Raw genomic sequence first — 23,117 nt, 5'->3', positions numbered from 1 at the left:
CATAATTAATATTAATATTGTCTAATAACACTAAATATTTAAATCAATACAAATAACACAATATTATACATTAGTCTAAAATCTTATGCATTTTAAACATAAAACATTAACTTATAATCTTATAATAACTAATAACACAAAATATTAAGATTTACAATACTTAAATTCCACATAAGAATAGCCATCATCCATCACTAATAACACAAAATATTAATTGTGTATGATGACCGGGACACCGGGCCGAATTCGGATGACCCGAGCTATGGCCCGGACTCGACCCAAAATAATGACCGGGTCTATTTTTGAGACCCTTACCCGACCCTAGACCCGGTGAAATACATCAAATTAACCCTTAAAATATTCAGAGTCGGGTCGGATCTTCAGACCGGATCGAACCATGCACACTCCTACCTAAAAATAAAAAATAAAAATACAAACCAACCATATTCTAAAACTTCACGAGCCTATTCTTTAGATTTAGGCCTCTAAAGGCCCAAAACATGGTTCATGGGCTGTCTCCAGATGTACTATACCAAAAGAATTGTTTTTTAATTATGTTAGTTTAGTTTAATAATTAGTTTATTTATCTGCACTTAAATAAGTATTAAATTTAAATTATACAACAATTAGCTAGTGACAAATATTTTAAATAAAATTTTGATCTGCAACTGATTAATCTTTAATTTTGTCAAATTAAAAAATATCATAAAAGATATATTTGAAAATTATTATAAAAAATATTTGATTAGAAACTAAAATTATTTTTTCTATATTTTTATTCATTAAATATAATAAAAATATAAAAAAGTTTATATTATTATATTTTTAAGATGTGTTCTTACTTCTTAAAACAACTTTTGGCTAAATCCCGTATATAAAATTTGATTATTTTCTCCCAATTAAAAATCTTTTTAGACGTTTTTGTCGCTTTAATGTTCCAAGAGTATTTTGTAACGTGGACTCTTTGGAGGTATGCTTTTATGTAAATAATGCTTTTCCCGGGGCATTGGTGAAAATACCCTTTTAAGTTTTAACTACAGTCACAAAGGGGAAACAAATACTTATTAGGGTTTAAGGCAGTGTGTTGTCACAAACAAGGGTTTAAGCAGTTTCGTTGAAGCTTTGAACCCTTTCTTTCACACACAGCACACAACAGAGTCTCCCCTTCGGCGTAGCAGCGGCATCTCCTCCTCTCCACTCACACAATTTTCCCCCTCTCATCATTTAAACTAATTTTCAATTTTTACTTATATATATAAATTATAACTTTCTTTCTGTTTTTCTGTGTTTACCCTGTTACGTGTGGTGCAAAGTTTTCTTTTCAGGGTTTAATGGCATTAGATGGTAGCTTTAGTGTGCAAGCTTCGCTTCAGAGGTTTCTTGATAGATGCCCTAAACTTGAATCACTTCCGAAGTTTGATTCTTTAGCACAGAAGGTATGGCTTTGTGATTCGGTTCAAGTAAGAACAGTTTTAATTGAATTGTTGTTATTAGTTGCTAATGCTGTTGTTACTTGATTTTCTCTAGATAGCCTTTTTTTTTGTTAAAATTATTTTTTTTTTCGTATTTTCTTTTGTAGGGACAGTTGATCACAGAAGATGAAGTAGTTGATATGTTGGTGGGGGTGTTTCTTCACCCCAATTATACAATTCCTTTGATGGGGTGTTTCCGTCCAATTGCTCGAAATTTTGTAGATAAAGCTATTGCCTTGCTTCGTCTTGTACCGAATTTGAGTTCTAATGCTGAGGATACTGTTCTGGAAAATGAAGTTTTGGATGAAGTTGTTGATGTCATAGAGTTTTATAGTAAACGAAAAAGGGGTTTAGATCTCCATGAGCATGCTTGTTTGGCCTTCTGTCGTGCTTTTGACATGTTTCCTTTTTTACTGAGGTTGGTGATTTCCTTCTTTCCTGTAAAATATAGTATATAGTAGATTGAAGTTTATATTTGGAGATGTAATTCAAATTTTGCTGGTGGTTCTTAACATGGATAGATGAGAATCCATACAGTGGTGTGCTCTAAGTTGTAGTATACTAGTATTATCTCATCATCTATTACTTTGTCTACAACACAGGTGGCCCCTATTTATAATTGATAATCTTGGTTTCTAATTGAAGCCTTGTAGATATGTGGCCATTGTACGGTTCTAACTTTCTCTGGTTGGTGTTATTCTATTTGATACAGTTCCATATTAAGGTATTTTGATTTTGCTCCTCCTCCATTTCAGAGACTTTTAGGGAAACAAGTTAAGGTCAGTGCTACTGTCCCATTCTTGTAATGAGTAATGACTTGGCATGAGTCCCCTATTTTGATGTCCTAATATTAATGATAATATTATTTTTTAAGCTTTTGTATTCATAATAATGACCTTTTCTGTTTTCCTAGGTTGAGATCCATGCATTGTGTGTTTACCGAATATCATACCGCCTCCTCCTAGTGGAACCTGATTTTTTCTCAAAGTGTTGGGACTGGTCTTATTTTTTGAGTCTTAAAAAAGAGACTAAAAGCCCGGACCTTACATGGTGTGCAGTACAAATATTAGGAGTTTTGCTCAAATTGGGTTATAAAGCTACAGAAAGCTTGAGTGTTGGAGCTGAGGAAGCATTTGCGTGCCTATTACGGTAAGTGTTTTGCTGCCTGTTGTACTTAGAGTTGTGAATGTTTTATATAATACAACTTGTTACGTTCAGGTGGGAAGAGTTCTGTCACGATACATCACTAGAGAAAGCTAGCTGGTATATTGAGCCAGTTCCAGATTCTGTGTCTGTTTCTCCCAACAAAAGCACAGATTTTAATGGAGAGTCCTGTTCACAATCTTTCGGCTTTAACTCTCTGTCTGTTAGCTCACCAAAGCGTCATGAGTTGCCGCCACCTTTTAAGAGTCAACGTGTGGTTAAAGGGTATTAGCTCATTTTTACTCTAAATTCAAACACTTGCATTTATTCTGCCATTTATAATTTTGATTTTGCATTGTAGGTTGAATACCATTTATTCTGCTTTTAATTGTGCTTGAAATTTCATAAACTGCACCTCTCTTGCTTTCCCTTGGTTTATCTGTTGTTGCTTCTCGATGTTGATGAGTACTTGATGTGTGCCCCTGTATTTTATTTGGAAAACAGTTTACCTTTTGAATCATATTTGTAATTGTGTTATTTTAGGGCTGGCATATCAGGAAGTAATACATTCATATTGACCTCATCGTTGAAGAAAAGCTATGAAAGAATTCTATTGGCAGTTAGTCAGAAGTGGCCTGTTCTTTTATATGGCCCCTCTGGCTCTGGGAAATCTGCTTTTATTGCCAAGCTAGCTCAGGATAGTGGAAACAGAGGTATGTTTGGTCCCTCTGTTTTTAATTTGGTTCAGATCCCCAGTTCCATGTGGTTCTGATGTAGATTATCATTGCATGTTTTTTTTTGGGACTATGGTAACTAAGTTTGGCTCTACGTAGATGTTATAGCTTGATGGTGCAACTATGTTGGGTTTCAATCCTCAATTCATAGAATAAACTTCTATGACCACTCAGATTTACTTATTAGACTAGAACATCTGGAAGTAAGCTGAATTGATGTCCTGTCTGGAAAAGCATCTGCTATGCACCTGATATGTGCTTGCTTAGTTTACTAGTTTTCAAATATTTTACCTTAAATATTTTTGCATCTTTGTTATTTTCTGATCATTCTTGATTTTATTCTATGATAATACATTTTCACATTATTAATTGTTTATGCTCTTATTCTCTTTTGCAGTTCTATCTATCCAGATGGATGATCAAATTGATGGTAGAACATTGGTTGGAAGTTATGTATGCGCAGATAGGCCTGGGGAATTCAGATGGCAACCTGGGTCACTAACTCAGGTATGTTGACTATTGCTATCTTATAGTTATTAATCAACAAGCCGATTCAGATGTTTTGATATCTATGCTAGAAAGTATCATGAGGGGGTTTCTTGTCCTATTTGTGTGGATTGTCGACATTACAGGCTGTGCAGAGTGGTCGTTGGATTGTTTTTGAGGACATCGACAGAGCACCATCTGATGTACAAGCCATTTTAATGCCTTTATTGGAAGGGGCTGCTTCGTTTATGACAGGACACGGAGAGGTGATTTATCTACATTGCGACTTTTTCTTGAATGAAGTTATTGGATTCATATGCTGGTTGTGTTATAAGTATATTAGTGCTCACAGAGTTCAGTTTTGGTGCATTTTTTCTGCTTCTCTAAAGTTGCATGTCTGCTACATTTCAACAATTTCCCCTCAATTTTGCCTCTCTTAGTAAGGAAAGTTATGTTGATAATCCTGCTCTCATGTTCTTTTCAAATAGAGGTTGTTCAAGTACACTAAACTGCTGCCTAAAGACACAATTTGGCAATGAACTCTTGTATCTCTTTTCTGTGGAAGTAAAAAAGAAAATAATGAGAACAGACTGATAAAATCCCTTAGTATCTTCTACATACCCTGGTTACCAAAAGATCATATATGCATCATCTTTTGTAAAGAGATTGTTGTTGTTGTTGTTGTTGCACTGTGTTCTGCTGTGGTGGTAATTAATTGTTGAAGCATAAAATATTTGCAGGTAATAAGGGTGGCAGAAAGTTTTCGAATGTTTTCAACTGTTTCCGTTTCAAATTTCGACAATGCAGGTTTCTCTCTACCCTTTTGTTTTTCCTTTATTCTTTTTAAAGTATCTTATGTAATAAACAATAAATATCTCATAAATAGTTATTGAATTTGGATGGCTAAAATTGTACCTCTCTGTTAAAAATGTCTATCCCGGGATGATGGTATGGCCATAATAGCTTGTAAATTGTGATTTAGTAGGGATCCTCCCAATAAGCAATATTGGATAAAACCTAGTTAGTTTCTATTTAGTCAACTTTGTTTCCAGTAGGGTAACATATGTTTTTTGTTCCGAATATTTAGGCATGATTTCAATTTTACCCCTAACCTTTTCTTTTCCACCTAACATTTTCAAAATTTTGTATTTTTGCCTTTTCGGTGAATAAACTCCAACATATTAACAAAAAAAAGAAAAATTAAGGTTAAATTCTGATGTTAATGATGCCCAAACACCACCATTTTGGATTGCTTTTATTCAATTCTTCAAGAAAAGGCTTGTGTTTAGGTCTTAAAACGGAAAAGATTAATTGAGTTCTAAGAATGTTTAAATTAAAGAGAAACACTCTCATACCCTAGAAAGATACGATACTAAATGCTCACAAGAAATTAGCCACCCATATAGGAATATGGAATGGAATTGTTTTGCATTCATATATATAATCAAATTTTATATACAATATAATCAAGTTCTGTTGTGAAAATTTTGATTATTGTGAAAATTTTGATTATTTTGCTAGAAAAATATATGAAACACTTATAAATATACACACTTGGTGGCTGATTTCTAGTATTCATAGAGCAATTTTTACAAAAATATGAGAACATAATGGTAAACAATATCATCTGTTTCAAATAGATAGTGAGTGCATCTTCACCAACATTATGTTTTGTCTGCTTATGATTTGAATATTTGCAGTGACAAAATTAAATCATGTTGAAAAGGTTGGGGTAAAAGATTTCACATAAAGATTGGAAATTGAAATATCCCCTAAATATTGGTGACAAAGCCGAAAGTTATCCCAAGTTTTATTGATGATGATGATGATGGTGGTATAGTGGTTAATAATGAATTGGAAAATGAAAGACCAGGATTGGGGTTAAGTAAAGCAGGCTATTCCCTTGTCTGGATGTTTAGAAATCTTAATGATGGAAGGAAAGAGAAATTAAAGTAACCCCTCACCCCACAAAAAGCACACAAAATAAATTGATCTTTTTTTTTGTCAGAGTAAAAAAGGCTGAGCGACATGCTAAGGAAATGTTGGCCTTCCAAGCCATTCCACTCCTCCCCTTAAATGTCTTCCAAATAAATCTAGAAAACTGTAGCCATGCCACTCTTTGGCAGTCATATTTCTGCTATAATTTCCATTTTACTGGATAAACTCTCAATTTTAAGCTCTTTGGTTAGTCCTAATGATTTATGTTATGTGAATTCAACCTAATCTAGTAGAAAGCTGGGTTCTGTTGTTTGATGAAATTATTTTCTCTTCTTTCTGGAAGTATGAGCTTGAAACTTCAATTTCTGTACTTGTAGGTCAACTTAGTGTGCTTTGGAGAAGAGTGATGATTAGGCCACCAGATAATGAAGATCTGCGAGAGATAGTCAAACTGAAATATCCCTCTTTGGAGCTCCAAGTTGACAAAATTACAGGTAGTAATATTATATTGTTTAAATACATTTTCATATTTTATGTGGATTAATTTCAACATCTGTAACTGGTTAGTAGTAACTTTTAACATGGTTAATACAGACTCATTCTTTATTTTCTCAATGTGAAACATAAACATGCTTAATTTTGACAGAAACCTTCGAAAGAGTTAACTCTTTTTCCCAGTTAATTGCTGGCTTTCACGCTGGAACTTCTGCTTCTGGTGATGGTGACAAAAGATTCTCATTAAGGTAGTAATCAAATTCTTCATGTGCTTGTTATATCTTTTCTTTGTTTTGTTTTTGTTTTTTGTTTTTTTGTTTTTTTTTAAATTAATCAAATTCTTCCCATGCTTGTTTCAACATGTTCTTTTTGTTGCTTTTGGTTTTCCATGGCAGGGATCTCCTTAAATGGTGCAACAGGATTGTAGGTTTAGGTTTTTGCTTTGACAGTAGCTTATCGGAATACCAACTTTATTGTGTATATAGAGAGGTTTGAGTTTTTGTGTCTGTTTCTTCCCCTTTCTCTTTTTATCCAAATGGTAGAATGACTTGATGTGTGGCTATTGTCTTGTATGTCAGGCTGTTGATGTTTTTGCGACATATTCAACCTCAGTTAAAAACCGGTTGTCTATAATGAAAGAAATAGCAAAGTTGTGGAGGGTACCAGTTTCTGCTGCTGAGACCTTGTATCCCCATGACAAACCTATAATTCAGGTGTTATTTAGTGCATTATCTATGCCATAAAGAAGTTGTTGTTCCGCTTCATCTTATTATTTCTGATTCTGAAATGCAGGATTCTGTCACAGATTTAAGCATAGGCCGAGTTTCTCTCCAATACACTAAAAAACCTGTCAGTATAGTCAATTTTCAATTTGGAATTTATGGGTGATACAGTTTTAATTCATAGATCTCATGACTCCATTAACATGGTTTTAATGTTCTTATGCAGTTACGTGAGAATATAAGACCTTTGGTAGAGATCCGGAGTTCGCTGCATGCATTAGAGCGCATAGCGTGCTCTGTCAAGCATAATGAGCCTGTACTCCTAGTTGGAGAAACTGGTACAGGGAAGACTACACTTGTTCAGAATTTGGCTGTAAGGCTTGGTCAGAAGCTTACTGTTCTGGTGTGTTAGTTATTTCTATATTACTTTCTATTGTTTCAATTTTATTTCAAGTGCTTTTTAGTTACTCATGATGGGGTTTCTCTCCAGAACATGAGTCAGCAAAGTGATGTTGCGGACTTGCTTGGGGGTTTTAAGCCTGTTGACGCACAGTTTGTATATTTCCCTCTGTATAACGAGTTTGTGGATTTATTTTCCAGGACATTCTCTAAAAAGGTATGTAATACTTTTTTCTCCCCTTAATTTGTTTTATCTATTCCTTTTGTCAATGGTTTTAATTGGTTGCTTTTATGCAGAGCAATAAGGACTTGCTTAGTCGTCTAGAGGTTTTTTTAATTGATAAGAATTGGGAAATGCTGCTCAAAGGAATTCGGAGCGTTTCGAAGTCAGTTCAGCTTCGAATAACTGCACCTTCAGAAAAGCGTAAAAAACTAAATGAAGAACAAATTCAAGCTTGGGAGAGATTTTCTACAAAACTTGACAGAGTCTGCGAAAGTAATTCGTCTTCAGGGATGATGTTTTCTTTTGTGGAAGGAAGTTTTGTAACTGCTCTTAGAAATGGTGAATGGATTCTACTTGATGAGTTGAATTTGGCACCTCCGGAGACCTTGCAGAGAATTATTGGTGTTCTAGAAGGGGAAAATGGGGCTTTGTGTTTAGCTGAACGAGGTGATGTTGATTATGTAAATCGTCATCCAAAGTTCCGTATATTTGCTTGCATGAATCCAGCAACAGATATTGGGAAGCGGGATTTGCCAAGGTCTTTGAGAAGTAGATTTACAGAGTATTTTGTTGATGATGTTTTGGATGATGATGATTTGAGTCTATTTGTTAGTCAGTACATCTCTATTGGCAATAAGGGTCAAAAGCTGGTAAATAAAATTGTAAGTTTCTATAAATCAGCAAAGAAAGATTCTGAAGAGAGGTTGCTGGATGGTGCTGATCAGAGCCCTCAATTCAGTTTAAGGTCTCTTTATCGTGCTCTAGAATATACAAGGATAGCAGAGAGAAGATTTGGATTTCAAAAGGCATTATACGATGGCTTTAGTATGTTTTTCCTCACATTGTTGGATGTACGCAGTACTGAAATAATGAGGCAAAAGATATCTTCTCTACTTTTAGGAGGGCATATACCTCCCGATGACACCTATTTAACCTTCAAATCTGAAAGTGACTATATTTTAACCAAGAGTGTCAAGGAGCATCTTCGGAATTTGGATCGTGCTGTTCTCATAAAGAGATATCCCGTCCTCTTACAGGGTCCCACATCTAGTGGAAAAACTAGCCTTGTTCGGTATCTTGCTGCATTAACTGGTCATGAGTTTGTAAGAATAAATAATCATGAACACACTGATTTGCAAGATTATCTAGGTTCTTATATAACTGACACTAGTGGAAAGCTTGTTTTTAATGAAGGTGTTTTGGTTAAAGCTGTAAGAAATGGTTACTGGATTGTATTGGATGAGCTTAACCTGGCTCCATCTGATGTGCTGGAGGCATTGAACCGATTGCTTGATGATAACAGAGAGCTTTTTGTTCCTGAACTGCAAGTAACAATTAAAGCACATCCAGACTTTATGCTTTTTGCCACTCAAAATCCACCATCTTATAATGGGCGTAAAATTTTGTCCCGTGCATTTCGTAATCGTTTTGTAGAGATTCATGTTGGTGAAATTCCTGATGATGAGCTGAGTACAATTGTGGCAAACAAGTGTAAAATTCCTGATAGTCGTGCAAAAAAAATGGTTGGGGTCATGCATGGGCTTCAGACACAGGGTTCTAGTAAAAAAGACTACAAACAGTTTGCTGTTCGTCATGGATTCGTTACTCCTCGGGACTTGTTCCGTTGGGCTGATCGTTACAGGAAATTTTGTGTGTCTACTGACGATTTGGCCAAAGATGGTTATTATCTTTTGGCTGAAAGGCTACGGGATGAGGATGAGAAGTCTGTTGTTCGAGAAGTTCTAGAAAAGCATCTAGGGGTTAAACTGAATATAAATAATTTGTACGATCAGGTATTTTTCCTGCGCTGTTAACTTGTGTTGCATCTGATTTCGCATAATATAAAACTTAACTAAAGGTGCCCTAAGTTATAGGTTGAGAGGATAAAACTGGGAAGTTTCAATTTTTCCAATCTATTTAATACATAGAAAACATAAAAAGTTTATATTTGATTTACCTTTTCTATGTATACTTTCTAATTGCAGTATCTTTGTGTAGTCATCATGTACTTTAAATAAAAAATACTGAATAAAAGTCACCCTATATAGTTTCCTGGATTCAGCACTGTGAACTTAGTCATTCGATTTTTGTCTTGGTTGAGTGGGACAAGGTTTTGTTGTTGTTGTTTGATAAGTAATTTGTGTTGTTACAAACCAAAGGGATAGGATGGTGAGCCTTAGTGCAAGGATAAGGTTGCTGTATTGTTACCTTGAGGTCATGGATTCCTGGTAGCATCTTGTAGTGATAAGATTTCCCATATCTACCCTCTGGAGAATCTCTTAAGTGGGAGACTCATCCATTTGGCTATATTTTTTAGCTTCACTTTCTGTTATCATGCTTATTCTTGTTTGTTTAATAATGTATCATAGGTTTGACTATATTGGATTAATTATGCATGATTTTTAACTTCTGCTTTTCTGTGTAGAGATATGGTCTTTAATAAAATTATTCTTTCAGGATTTCCGTCAACATCTTGTGTGTGCAAAACTTGTTTAATAGACTTGAAATGGCATAGCATTAATAATAGAGTAAGCTAGTAAGATATCTAAGGAGAATAGAGATTAGTATATAAACTGCAGTGCCCCCTGACAGCTGTCCTAATTAAGTTATGGACTTATGGTAGAAAGTCTGTTCTACACCTTAGGGTTAGCTTGCTGTGTGTATTAAAGCACAGCATCAGTATCTGAACTATAATAACAGGATTACAGTTTTGGAAATATGTCTCTCCCCCACCCTCCCTCCCTCCCCCCTTCCCCCTCCCGCAAAAATGCTAATAATTAATGTGTTGCTAATGTTACTCTATATCAGATACCTCCTGGAGGCAACAATTATTCCAATTTGGATGTTGTGAAAGGAGGTTCGGAGATTCTTCATAGGTATGGCTCTATGGGCTTATTGCTCCTTTTACCCGCTGATCCTAAATCATAGCTTCACTATTACTTGCTGAGGTTTTTTCCATGTGCAGTGTATTCTTGACCAAAAGCATGCAGAAGTTGTTCTTCCTTGTGGAGCGCTGCTTTCAATTACGTGAACCTGTATTGCTTGTTGGTGAAACGGGTGGAGGGAAGACTACTGTATGTCAGTTACTAAGTGCCTATTTGCAGTTGAAGTTACATATTTTGAACTGTCATAAGCATACAGAAACATCTGACTTCATTGGGGTACATATCTTTCCCCCTTCAATTTATTTAGTTTTTAGGCTTGAGCTCAAATACTATTAATAGCTGCGGTGCTAACTAGAATGATGTCTTCCAGGGGTTCCGTCCTCTAAGAGAGAGATCTAGACTGATTTCTAACTATAAAGAGATTGTTGAACAACTGAAGAAGCTAGAGGGATTTAGATACTTTCCTGAAGAGCCAGTGAGTGCTATTTTTCTGTTATTGTTAACCACTTGGCTCAGATGATAAATTTCAAAGTTCTGTTTTAATCATGTAGTAAGAGACCTGAGACCTAGTTTTGCTGTATTCACATTGTTTTCTGCAATAGTTTTATTTTCTGTACCCATTTTTCTTAATCCAAGTCATTTGTAGCATAAATCCTGATTTCTTGTTCTCTTCTATAGTTAGTTTCTTCTGACATAGAGCAAGCTGCCTCAACCCTTGATCTGCTTAATGGCATGATAAGGAAATATAAAGAAGGTCAAATTCAAATTCCTGATGTCAGCAGGGAAGATCTTTGTGCTTTTGAGCAGTTAAAGTTTGAGCTCGATGTCTTGCACAAGAAGTGGCAGAGCATATTTGAATGGCAGGATGGTCCCCTTGTAAAAGCAATGAGAGGGGGTGATCTCTTTCTTGTTGATGAGATATCTTTGGCTGATGATAGTGTACTTGAGAGATTGAATAGTGTGTTGGAGCCAGAAAGGACGCTGGTAAGTTAACTCATACTGACATTCTGTTTTTAACTTCCTTTTAGACTCATGATGTATCAAGTAGCACCACCTTTTTCTTTATATAGGATCGCTGATCACTGTTTTTCTGTTCCCTGCAAAGAAAATTAGGTGTGTTTCGTTTGTGTTTTCATTTTCAGTATTTTTTATTTTTAGAATTTTGTGAAGATAAAAGATAAAATAGGAGGGAAAAACAGAAAACAGGATTTTATTGTTTTCACTGTTTTCTCTTTTTCCTTTGCAAAGTCCTGATAGCAGAAAATACTGAAAATTAAAACGCAAACCAAACACACCTTTAATGTTTCTGAAATTATATGACATGTGGGTTGTCCTATTCTATTCAAGTTATGATTATTTTCATGGTTTCCTATGGTGGTCAAGTAATGGAATGTTTTTGTTTTTCTTTTGCTAAGGATGTCTCTTCCTCTTTTGCATATTCTTTTCTCTTCATAGAGTTTCTTCTTGTATGTAAAGAAATGTCGGTTGCTGCTTGCTGCCCACTCAAGAAGTATTTTGTGAAATGAAGAGGCTAAGCCTTACATCTTCTTAGGACTAATTGAGGGGTTATTAACTCTTTTTGGCTGCCAAAAGAACAGTTTTGAAGAAATAACAAACAGAAATTTTTTGAAAGGGGGTAAATTACCTCCTTAATTATGCCCTAATGACTGAAAAAAAATGGAAAAGGTATTTAAATGTGTGATAATGATAATGAGTGGGGTCTCATTAAGTCCGGATATCTTCTAGGAATGCTCTTTTAAAAGACAATGCTGTTGAGCATGAAGAGAAAAATTCCCAATACAAGCAATAAACACAATTACATATTTTCTATGGCATTGGTTGCTGGTGGAAGATGTTTTTATATGCATATGATCTTGTCATCAATAATTTGTTTGATTTGATTTTCACTATCTTTGGTTTCTGGGTGTTTGTTTCTTTGCTGCAGTCTTTAGCTGAAAAAGGAGGGTCTAATATGGAGAAAGTAACTGCACATTCAAATTTCTTTGTTCTTGCTACAATGAACCCCGGTGGTGATGTTGGAAAGAAGGAATTATCTCCGGCTCTGCGCAATCGCTTCACAGAGATATGGGTTCCTCCTGTTAGCGATCTAAATGAGCTTGAAGGCATTGCGCTGAGAAGGTACCTCTCTAAGCCTTTACTGTTACAGGATACAAATTTAGATATGCAGATATTTAATATTTGGTTTATTTGATTTATTTACAGAATTTCCAAGCTTAAAAATGCGGGAAACATAAAGGAAGATTATCGTGAAAGGCTCCTGGAAGTTGTTAATGCTATGATAAGTTTTTTTGAGGTATATTATCTTGATATATGCAGTTAATTTTGTTAATGGTGTTTATGCCTTTTTTTTTTCTCCTATCAATTCCATCAGATCAGACCTATATATAGTGTTATTTAGCTTGTATTCATTACATAACTTTTCTTTTCAGTGGTTCAACCAAATACATCCTAGCAGAAGGCTTACTGTGAGAGATCTCATTTCTTGGGTTGACTTTTTGGATGTAATGGAAGAAACCTTAGGTCCTAAATATGCACTTCTTCATGGAATCTTTCTTGTTTTGCTTGATGGATTAAGTCTAGGTATAGCTTGCCACTTATTTTATGCCTTCATCTTTGATTTCTCATTCAAATATATTATTGCCATATTGAATATTTTTGTGGTGCTGCTTTTCTTTTAATATGTCTCTGGTGTCGTTTGACTTTTATCCTTTTAGAAATTCCATCTAGTATGACAAGGCTTGAGGGGTTATTCTTTTTTTTATTTTGGTCTCGTTTTAATCTTCTAATATGTTCTTATCTGTATAAATGAAGTTCCTTTTGGTTTTAATGCAATGCTGATCCATGGATGCTGTTATATATTTGAGTCGTTTACTGTTGAGAAGTTGGTTTTCTTCTTTGCTTTTGATTCTGTTCATCTGAATGTTGAATTTCTGTTTATTTATTTGCCATATTAGAATCAGTTAAATTTCAATTTTGATGTTAGTTCTACTCTCATTCTATTTCTTTATTTTTTAAGAATGATCTCTTTTCCCCCAAAAGAATTCTTCATCAGTTATGGTTAGTGTGGTGGTGATGGAAATTGTTGACTGTTAAGGTTTTATTATTCACCAACAAATCCAAATAGCTGCATCTAACCGTAACTAGCTCGGGTACTAAAGATTGAATAAAATATCTAGTTTTCACTAGCTTGCATATGCCTGAAATGCTTCGAATGTTACAAGAATAAGCATCAACAAGATTGGGTGGACTATATAACATACTCGTTCCACAACTCATGTATACAGTAACATGACATATTACATGCATTCATGCCTTTATGAATTGAGACGCTTTATTGTCCTCTTTTTTTCTCTCTATTAACAGTTGCTCATTTTTTGCCAGGCACTGGAATTTCAGAAAGGTATTCTAAAGAGCTAAGGGAGAGATGTCTATCTTTTCTTCTGCAAAAGCTGAGAGTATGTTCCTCCCTCTACGTTTTCTGTTGAAACTATATCTACCCTGTTTCCGTGCTCATCTGCTATACACTACCTGATTACCTCTTGTCCATTTCCTTGCACATCAGTATTGGAATTGGTCACGTGATTTTATCAATCTTTATTGAAAGTCAAAACTTAAAATTCCTATAATCAAGTGATATAACATGGAGGATTTTCCCAATAAATTATCATTGTTTGAGCAATTTGAATGTGAAAGTATCAAAGAACATTTGGAATATCTTGTTATTGGTTGTTTGTTTTGATATATTAAAGATATATTTATGTAATTACGTTCCTCAGTGAGGCACATATAGGATGCAAGTCTGTAGTAAGCAATAGTGCTGTTAGTAACTTGGCTGATCAAGTTAGAAGAATATACCCAGTAGAAGTTTTAACATTTATTATAGAGTCAGATGTACGTTGGTACATACTACTTTTCCTTATTCTTGCTGGTGTTAACATCTGTTTAATTTTCGGCATATTCTCATTACTGAAGGTTTACACTTTACACCTATGTTGTCAAACACCTAACCAAACATTGAACTCGCAGAACTCGTTCTTCATGTTCATATATCAAAACTGGTCAAATCCAGTGATGTTATAAGGATAATCTACTTGAAGTGATATGAAATACATGTAAGAGTTAGTGAAATGTGTGAAATAAGGAGCTTTAATCTATAGATTTTAAGTGTTTGAACTGGGTTGGTCCAAACTGTGCTTTGGTTTATTTTGCTTGGTTTGACACTTGGAACTGGTTTGGCTGTGCATTATTTTATGAATCATAATCATTTTGATGTCCAGTTCTTGATTGGTTAGACTGGTCTTCACCTAAATGATAGGATGCTAACCCATTTTCATTGGTGTTCTTTCCTGTCTGTCATGTATGTTTTCTTCTACACAATTGATTGCTTGCTTAGTGGCTTATCTGTTTCTGTTTGCTGTGCGGTTTGTAGATGCTGCTGATTGATTCTTTCAAAAAATAGCTTTTTAAATTCCAAAATAAAAATGCTGAAATTTTCCTTCTTCCTCTGCATGTGATGTAGTAGGATTTATTTCAATATCTGCTAAAATAAAAATATTGGATTTCTTTTGATGGATCGTAATGATTCCATGTTGCGGGGCATGATAGATAAAAACTTTTATTTTCATGTCGTGGGTTATTATTCTACATGTTACAGCACTATGATATATTTGGGACAAGGCTTTGCTCAATATTACTATTGTCTCGGATCATTATTATTCTGATTCAGTAGTTGTAAATGATGATTGGATTTTTGTTGCAGGTTGATGAAGGCAATTTGTTACATTCGAAGCTTTCAAGAATGGAAAGTTATGGATGGGGTGAATTTGCCTCAACTTCAAATATCTTGCATATTGACAATTCTCAAATCGATGCTTTATTTGGCATCGATCCATTCTATATCAAGAAAGGTAATCATGTTCAAATACCTACAATTTTTCATTTAGAGAGATAATGTTACATATCCCCTTATATTAATCTTATAAATTTATGTTATATATTAAGTAATAGGTGTATACAGTCTAGCCCAAACACCGTAAATAACATTCTACTTGTGTCTTATTTGGTGTCTGTTTGCGAATGCTCAGTTATCTTCAACTCATATTTGAGATGGTTTGTATAGCAATGCCTGACACTTATGTTTTCTAGCTTTAATTACTTCAAATGTTGTTATAGTTACATTCAATTTTCATTAAGGTTGCTGTTGTTTGAAAGTTTGTAATCGAGTCTCTGTAGTGTATAAAAATTTTCAATTAGGTCTGTATGGTCAGCCCCCTATATTGTACAAATGTTATCTGACCTGGTTCCTTTAGTTTGAAAGTTTTGTTATTTAGAATTTTCAGAAAGAAGAACAACTTAATATCAAGCATCAAGAATTATTCACGGAGTTTTTAAAAGGGACTTGGTCGAATTAGAAAAGTTTAAAACTATTGAGGAGCTATTTCAAAATTGAGTTAAACTATTTAGATATATTAGATGTGTTTTTTTTTTTTTTTTGAAGTATGTTGAAGAATTCTTTTTTATCCTTTTGTAGTCTTTTACCATTACCAATCCCCCTCCTCCCTCCCCCCAGTACTACCAAGTACCGATCAGATTGCTTTTTTTGGATTATTCTGTGACTTTTTGGTTATGCTTCTAGGTTCTGGCCATTGTGAGGATGGCTATTTTGATTTCAAGGCACCGACTACCCGCAAAAATGCCTTTAGAGTTTTGCGTGCGATGCAGCTTTCAAAGCCTGGTATGTTACTGATGTTGAAATAGTATGGTATGTTACTGATGTGGAATAGTACAGCAAAACAGAACATGGAAAAAAACTATTAAACTTGGGCACTTTCACTGGGATTCAATAAGAGAGTCGGTCTTAAAGATAAAAAGTGACTTTTGATATTTAGAAGATAATACTTCAACATCACAGCCAAGGCCCTATAGATAGCCTTCAAAACACAAGTTCTTATTGAGGACTTCCGGATGTGGGACTTCTAGGGTTAAATACCCTTTAAGTTACAAAATCATTTCCTAAATCATTCTATTGTAGGACTCATAATTAAAGTACAAAATAATTGAAAATATTCATAAAACTGAACAATAATTATGTATCTAATGCATCAGTTTTCATTTGCATTGTATTTTCCAAAATTTCTTTCTGAATCTTGTCATCCAAACAATTGCATGTTTCTGTTTTAATTGACTTCTGGTTTGCAGTTCTACTGGAAGGTAGTCCTGGTGTTGGTAAGACAAGTTTAATCATGGCTTTGGGGAAATGTTCTGGGAACAGAGTGGTACGGATAAACCTATCTGAACAGGTGAGTAATTAGTCTTTTTTTGTGCGTTCCTACTTTACTGTGATCTATGGTTCTTCCTGTTTTCTGTGATGGGATAATTTTCACTTATGTATTATGATGATGATGATGTGCTTTTCTGCTGCAGACTGATATGATGGATCTATTAGGATCCGATTTACCAGTGGAAAGTGATGAAGGCAGGATGTTTTCCTGGTCCGATGGGATACTATTGCAGGTTAAACTTTTTGCCATAAAAATTAACATGATCTAACATTCATCACCAGCTTTGACGTGTTACGTGTATTTATCTTCTTATCTTTTTTGTTGATGCAGGCCCTCAGGGAAGGCTGTTGGGTTTTGCTAGACGAGCTTAATCTTGCTCCACAACCCGTTTTAGAGGTAAATTCCTGATCAGTTTTAATATCTATTTGGACCTCGTTGTTCTTCATTCTTAACACAATTTATAACCATAGTAGTGCATTGTTTCCACCATAACTGTTCATTCTTTGTTTTTCTTTTTCTATGCTTCTTTGGGAATTAATGGTCTCTCTCTCTCTCTCTCTCTCTCTCTCTCTCATGGGTTTTAACAGTTTTTTTAATCAGGGTTTAAATGCTATTTTGGATCACCGAGCTGAGGTATTTATACCAGAGCTAGGAAATACTTATAAATGTCCACCATCGTTTAGAGTTTTTGCCTGTCAAAATCCATCACATCAAGGTGGTGGCCGGAAAAGCCTTCCAAGATCATTTCTAAATCGTTTCACCAAGGTATGCTGGCAGTATCTTAATTAGAGCTTGAAGGGTAAGGCTCAAACAAGCATAACTGACTTAAAATTTCAAAATTCCTGCTGGATTACTCGAGCTATATAATTTGAAGCATGTAAAACAAAGAGGGATACTATTTAACCTCTGGTTTGTATTAATGTTCTATTTCTTGTGTATGTCCTATTTTCTCGCATCTTGTCCAAACTGGAGTTGTCGGATAAGTTTTTTCTTTTGTTCTTGATTTGCAAGTTTATCAGTTGAATTTGTATTTGATGACAGGTATATGTAGACCAGTTAGTTGAGGATGACTATCTGTCAATTTGTGAATCAAAATATCCAACTATCCCCACACCTTTACTCTCAAAGTTAATATTATTCAATCAAAGGATGCATGAAGAGACCATGTTGCATCATAAGTTTGCTAAGGATGGTCTTCCATGGGAGTTTAATCTGCGTGATGTTTTTCGATCTTGTGAAGTAATTGAAGGTCCAACATTTCTTTTTCCTTTAATACCATTTTGATACTTATGTTTCCCTGTGTGATAGATTTGTTTCTTTATCCCACTGATGGTCATTCTCATCTTTTATCTTAATATTTCCTTGTCCTTAATTTAGGGTCACCCAAGCAGATGGGAGAATATTCTTTCTTGAACATTGTCTATATTCAGAGAATGCGTTCTGCAGCTGACCGCAAGGAAGTTTTAAGGCTTTTCACTGAGGTATTTGGGGTGATGCCGTTTATAAATCCATATCCTCATGTTAAGCTTGATTCAAGTCATTTAATTGTGGGGAATGCTACTGTTAAGAGGAGTCAAGTCCAGTTATCTGTGCCCAACAAAAGTAAGCTTCTTATACTTCCGGAAATTTGTCAAAGTTTGGAAGCTATTGCTCAGTGTGTAGAGCGCCAATGGTTATGCATCTTGATTGGCCCCTCAAGCTCGGGGAAAACTTCATTGATAAGATTACTTGCTAATCTCACAAGCAATGTACTTAATGAAATAAATCTTTCATCTGCAACTGATATCTCTGAATTGCTTGGATCTTTTGAACAATATGATGCCCTACGTAATTTTCACTGTATTGTTGTTCAAGTTGGGCACTTTTTTAATGAGTACAGCAATTTGCAATTGGAGGCTTCAAAGGAATTAATTTTTAGGCACAGAGATTTATGTAGGAGATGGACTACTTTCTTGTCCAGCTTGAACTTTGACAGCTTGGCTGCTTCTGCTTCAAATTATTTCGAAAACTGGAAGCAAGTTGTTTGTTCTCTTAGTTTGCTTGCTGAGATCATTGAACAGCTTAAGTTGAATTTAGAAAAGAATCCTCTTCCTGTATCCTATTCAACCAAGGATCTAGATTTGGTCTTGAAGACAATTTTGAAGCTGAAAGCAGATGATCAGAAAAGATTGATTTCTACCAAGTTTGAATGGGTTACTGGATTATTGATAAAGGCTATAGAGAGAGGTGAATGGATTGTCTTGGACAATGCAAATCTATGCAACCCTACGGTATGTGATGTCAATATTTAATAGTGATATTATTAATGACATTATTGAATGCATCATGCATGCTTTTTAAAGATATTATGTCTGCATAGATTTTGTTGTTTACTTGTGTGGTATATAATGCTTGTCAATCTGTATGATTTTCTCTCTCCCTTGATCTGATTGTTTTTCTACAGATACTGAAAGTGTGTCAGATACAACTGGTTCCTCGTGAAATGTCACATCTTTAGTCTTCCTACATTTTGTTTTATCCCCAAGAAGCTTAAATTTATAGTGTATTGATTGTAATATTTCCTTGTTTTGATGACTGTTTTGTTATTATTTTTAGCTAATGTAACTGAAATCATATTCCAGTAAATTTTTGAGTATGTATGTATCTAATTAGGTATTTTGCATTTTTTATTTGGTTTTCAGGTTCTTGATAGAATTAACTCTTTGGTGGAACCTAGTGGCTCAATTGTGGTCAATGAGCGTGGAATTGTTGATGGGAACCCCTATGTTGTCCATCCACACCCAAATTTCCGCCTGTTTCTCACGGTGAATCCCCACTACGGTGAAGTTTCTCGGGCAATGCGAAATAGGGGTGTTGAAATATTTATGATGCAGCCTTATTGGGCATTGAATGATACAGGTGGATACAACTGTGAGAATGAAGAACTCAAAGATGTGAAGAGATTTCTTGTTTTGTCTGGTATCCCTGTTGCTCCAATCGTTGACTACATGGCAAGAGCCCACATTTATGCTAAGAAAGAAGGTTCAGAGATTAATGTTCGCATAACCTATCTTGAGCTGTCGCATTGGATTCATCTTTTTCAGCAACTTCTTATGAATGGCTGTCATCCCATTTGGAGTCTGCAAATAAGTTGGGAACACACATATATCTCCTCATTTGGTGATGTTAAAGGAGAGAAAATAATAAATTTCGCAAAAACAGCTTTTTTATCCGAAAGTAATTTGTGTGGATATGGCTGTTATCCAGACTCTCCTTTAGGTTTACCCGGTGGATGGCAAGTGCCATTGAGGTTAGTGGATTATACATGCTACTCAAGAGAAGCGTGCACTAAACAAGATTGCATGTATCTGGAGTTTCTTGGTAGGCAGTTTGCTGCACAACAATATCAAAATGCTCGGAAAAAGTACTCAACAGCTTCTCCGCAAACTTCTCTTGCCTGTTGGAACCATTATTTTGTAGATATAAAGACATTGCAAGAAATTATGTTTCCAAAGTCTTCCAAAGTCTTTTTTGCAAAATATGAAAAGGAAACTGAAATTGACTTGGAGATGACAAATAAAATGCTATCCTTTGCTGCCAGCTGGACATTTGAGCAGGCAACTGAAAATGACTTTAAGTACTATCTGCTCTGGTTTAATTGGTTTGGTTCTCAGTTGCAGCCCTTCTGTCAGTTCTTCCATGACTTTATTAAGTTGATGAAGAAGATGATGGAGCATCCAATTTGGAAATACATTGCATGGCGTGACCCACTTGATTTTGGTTTGCAGTCAATTCCTATGTTGTCATTTGATTTAGTTGATTTGGTTGCATCGAATAGCCAAATTAACTATATCTGTAATGCCATTCGCTGCATTGATCCATTAAGGTTAACTTTGCAGCAGCAATATTCTGAGAGCGAGCATAGTTTTACTGATGGAGCTAGGTGCTTTGTTCCACTTTTGAAATCTCTTCATGTATTGGAAGATGAGTTCCTTAATAAACTTGTTACTTCAAGTCCTAAGCTAATTGAGTGTTCAACATTTGATTATTTCATACAGTCCTACACTAACCTTATTGAGGATCATGTGCTATTTTGGCAACACCTGATTTCTTCAAAGTTTGATCTATTGCTAATTTCTTGGCATTCTTTGGTGAAAGATGCTGGAAAACTAATGAATATCTGTCCAGAAATGGTAGAGAATTTTCTGGTAAGATAAGCAGAGAACATGATAAATATATGTATTATTTTCTGTATTTTTTTTAGACAATTAATTTTTTTTAATAACATTCAATAGATGGAGAGCAAAAATTTGGAGGGGTATTCTTTTCCGGAAAAATCCTTGCTGTGGATTTATGGTGGTCACCCGTTTTTGCCCTCTTCCTCTGCTTTACATGATAAACAACAACAACTTTTAAACTTTGTTGAAAGGTTTTGGCCACGAAAGACAGCATCTGCTAATCAAGGTTTGCAATATTTCACTTTTTGTCTATATCTGTAGGAATATTGCTGTAAAAATACTCTTGATTGCGATATCTTCGGTATTTGAATAATTTGATGACTGCAGTAGGTTATTGGTTTCTTTATTTGTTATTCAAGCCCTCTTGATCTTGAGAACATCAAAACTGGTTTAGTGGTTCATTGTTCTTTAACTGGAGTAGTTCTAGCGAAATGTTCTAACCTTTGTAATTGATGTTTTGTTAATTTTTGTAGAATCAGGACATCTCCTTGATGTTGTTGCATCATTTGATCAAGATCTTCGCTTTGGTGTGATGGAAGGTATATGGTTGGCTACCTGGTTTCCTTTCCCTGCTTTATTGAGTTTTGTATATTTATTTCCTTGTATGACTGATTTTGTACATTTTGTTCCTCTTTTGTGTGAGAAACTGAGAATGCTATATGAATTATAATAGAGACAATGATATTTATGGGCCATTTAGTCCAATTGGGTTACTGTCTCTTTTGTTTATCATCTGAACTTATATTGACAAATACAATGATACATATGACTCAATATATACTGAATGGTTTGTTCTTGTTCTATGATGAATTTGGAAGTGTAAAATTGTTTTTGGCTTCGTACTGTAAAATATTTTTCCCTCTCAATCATGATGTAGCTTTAATTCTTTGGTTTAAAATTATTTGGCATCTCTGTTGTGGTTTCTCTCCATGTAGAAAGTGTTGGCTTTGTTTTGAGTAATTCGTCTATTGGGTTTGCAAGGTATACTCAGGAGTGTACATATTGAAATAACATGATGGATGTTTTTGGTACTACCTGTTTGCTGGTGTAGAAGTGTTAGTTATGTTCATGCCTGATTTATTGCACACTTGTTTATTTGTAAATGGATATCTTCAAATGTTCTCTTCTTTATTAATTACAGCTGTTTCAATGTCACCATTTATAATGGAGAAATGGGGTCATGATGGTGATGATCTGCAAATTGTTAAGCAGTTGGAGGAGATGTATCAGGTTTGTGCTTTTCATGTTCTCAATGAGGTCATGATGATAATGATGATGCACCTTTGTTTTTCTCTTGTAGTTCTCACTCATTTTGCTCTACAGATGCTGTTAAGAAGGTTTGAACATGAAAAAAAGAAGTTGCAGATGAATACAGGACACAGAGACTCTTCATCTGTTGTAGAAAGTTCTGCTTCTTGTTGTTCATTTACTCCCGAAATGTTGTGTCAAATGTCAGGATTTGAGAGTTTGCAGGATACATTTCCACCACTGGATTATACCAGTTTATTCTGGGATATGGAGTTGCTACAGGAGCTCACCTCAATTCACTGGGATGATTTCAAAGGGGAAGACCGAGTAATACGATCACTATTTTTATTTTTATTTCCTCTCTTTCTGTTGGGGCTTCATTTGTTGTCTGTTTTATTGACTTGGCAAATTTGGCTACCTGTTAGATTATGGACTATCTTACAATCAATCTGGACAATGCATTAAAGTTTTCATTGCGTTTATCATCAATCCCTCCACAAATGTTTTCTCCCCAAAGAAAGATATTGTGGATCCTGAGTGAATGGACCTCGGTGGATGCAGGTTCGTGCAAAACTGCTGCTTGTTTCATATTATCCACTTTCTCAAATATGGCATTTAACCCTCTTCTACATCCCTTGGGGTATGGGGGGAATGTTGCAGGGATTAAGAAGATTGCAAGCTTTATTCTAGAGATGTGGTTTACGTGGCATGAATCATTGTGGATATGCTTTCCTGACTTCATTAAGGTATGTGCAAGCATACATTGTTTCTGTAAGTTGTCCTGCTTGATATGCAATTTTTTTTACCACTTGTTTCTGTAAGTTGTCCTGCTTGATATGCAATTTTTTTTACC

The 23,117-nt window shown here is 35.0% G+C and overlaps 1 protein-coding gene across 1 annotated transcript in view; it reads left to right on the top strand.

Moving 5' to 3' along the window:
• Nucleotides 1–1,025: 1,025 nt before the first annotated feature.
• The window catches only part of LOC112751123 (midasin), a 43,186-nt gene continuing 21,094 nt past the window's right edge, over nucleotides 1,026–23,117 (top strand). Inside the window, exons 1-40 of the mRNA XM_025800175.3 lie at nucleotides 1,026–1,436; nucleotides 1,580–1,890; nucleotides 2,185–2,251; nucleotides 2,386–2,621; nucleotides 2,691–2,900; nucleotides 3,159–3,328; nucleotides 3,747–3,856; nucleotides 3,982–4,101; nucleotides 4,576–4,642; nucleotides 6,151–6,267; nucleotides 6,420–6,516; nucleotides 6,664–6,757; nucleotides 6,847–6,981; nucleotides 7,061–7,117; nucleotides 7,217–7,393; nucleotides 7,481–7,606; nucleotides 7,687–9,405; nucleotides 10,421–10,488; nucleotides 10,578–10,773; nucleotides 10,868–10,972; nucleotides 11,176–11,481; nucleotides 12,443–12,636; nucleotides 12,721–12,811; nucleotides 12,948–13,098; nucleotides 13,900–13,973; nucleotides 15,278–15,425; nucleotides 16,154–16,252; nucleotides 16,717–16,817; nucleotides 16,942–17,031; nucleotides 17,130–17,195; nucleotides 17,400–17,564; nucleotides 17,841–18,048; nucleotides 18,177–19,069; nucleotides 19,481–20,986; nucleotides 21,074–21,242; nucleotides 21,490–21,555; nucleotides 22,158–22,246; nucleotides 22,340–22,591; nucleotides 22,690–22,825; nucleotides 22,925–23,010. Of these exons, the coding sequence (XP_025655960.1) occupies nucleotides 1,332–1,436; nucleotides 1,580–1,890; nucleotides 2,185–2,251; nucleotides 2,386–2,621; nucleotides 2,691–2,900; nucleotides 3,159–3,328; nucleotides 3,747–3,856; nucleotides 3,982–4,101; nucleotides 4,576–4,642; nucleotides 6,151–6,267; nucleotides 6,420–6,516; nucleotides 6,664–6,757; nucleotides 6,847–6,981; nucleotides 7,061–7,117; nucleotides 7,217–7,393; nucleotides 7,481–7,606; nucleotides 7,687–9,405; nucleotides 10,421–10,488; nucleotides 10,578–10,773; nucleotides 10,868–10,972; nucleotides 11,176–11,481; nucleotides 12,443–12,636; nucleotides 12,721–12,811; nucleotides 12,948–13,098; nucleotides 13,900–13,973; nucleotides 15,278–15,425; nucleotides 16,154–16,252; nucleotides 16,717–16,817; nucleotides 16,942–17,031; nucleotides 17,130–17,195; nucleotides 17,400–17,564; nucleotides 17,841–18,048; nucleotides 18,177–19,069; nucleotides 19,481–20,986; nucleotides 21,074–21,242; nucleotides 21,490–21,555; nucleotides 22,158–22,246; nucleotides 22,340–22,591; nucleotides 22,690–22,825; nucleotides 22,925–23,010 (9,177 nt within the window). The 5' untranslated portion in view covers nucleotides 1,026–1,331. The remainder of the gene's footprint in view (nucleotides 1,437–1,579; nucleotides 1,891–2,184; nucleotides 2,252–2,385; nucleotides 2,622–2,690; nucleotides 2,901–3,158; nucleotides 3,329–3,746; nucleotides 3,857–3,981; nucleotides 4,102–4,575; nucleotides 4,643–6,150; nucleotides 6,268–6,419; nucleotides 6,517–6,663; nucleotides 6,758–6,846; nucleotides 6,982–7,060; nucleotides 7,118–7,216; nucleotides 7,394–7,480; nucleotides 7,607–7,686; nucleotides 9,406–10,420; nucleotides 10,489–10,577; nucleotides 10,774–10,867; nucleotides 10,973–11,175; nucleotides 11,482–12,442; nucleotides 12,637–12,720; nucleotides 12,812–12,947; nucleotides 13,099–13,899; nucleotides 13,974–15,277; nucleotides 15,426–16,153; nucleotides 16,253–16,716; nucleotides 16,818–16,941; nucleotides 17,032–17,129; nucleotides 17,196–17,399; nucleotides 17,565–17,840; nucleotides 18,049–18,176; nucleotides 19,070–19,480; nucleotides 20,987–21,073; nucleotides 21,243–21,489; nucleotides 21,556–22,157; nucleotides 22,247–22,339; nucleotides 22,592–22,689; nucleotides 22,826–22,924; nucleotides 23,011–23,117) is intronic.

The sequence above is a fragment of the Arachis hypogaea genome, chromosome 15, assembly GCF_003086295.3.
Source record: "Arachis hypogaea cultivar Tifrunner chromosome 15, arahy.Tifrunner.gnm2.J5K5, whole genome shotgun sequence".
Taxonomy (NCBI): Eukaryota; Viridiplantae; Streptophyta; class Magnoliopsida; order Fabales; family Fabaceae; genus Arachis; species Arachis hypogaea.
The sequence above is the reverse complement of the archived record's forward strand: the minus strand, read 5'-3'. Positions and strand labels throughout refer to the sequence as shown.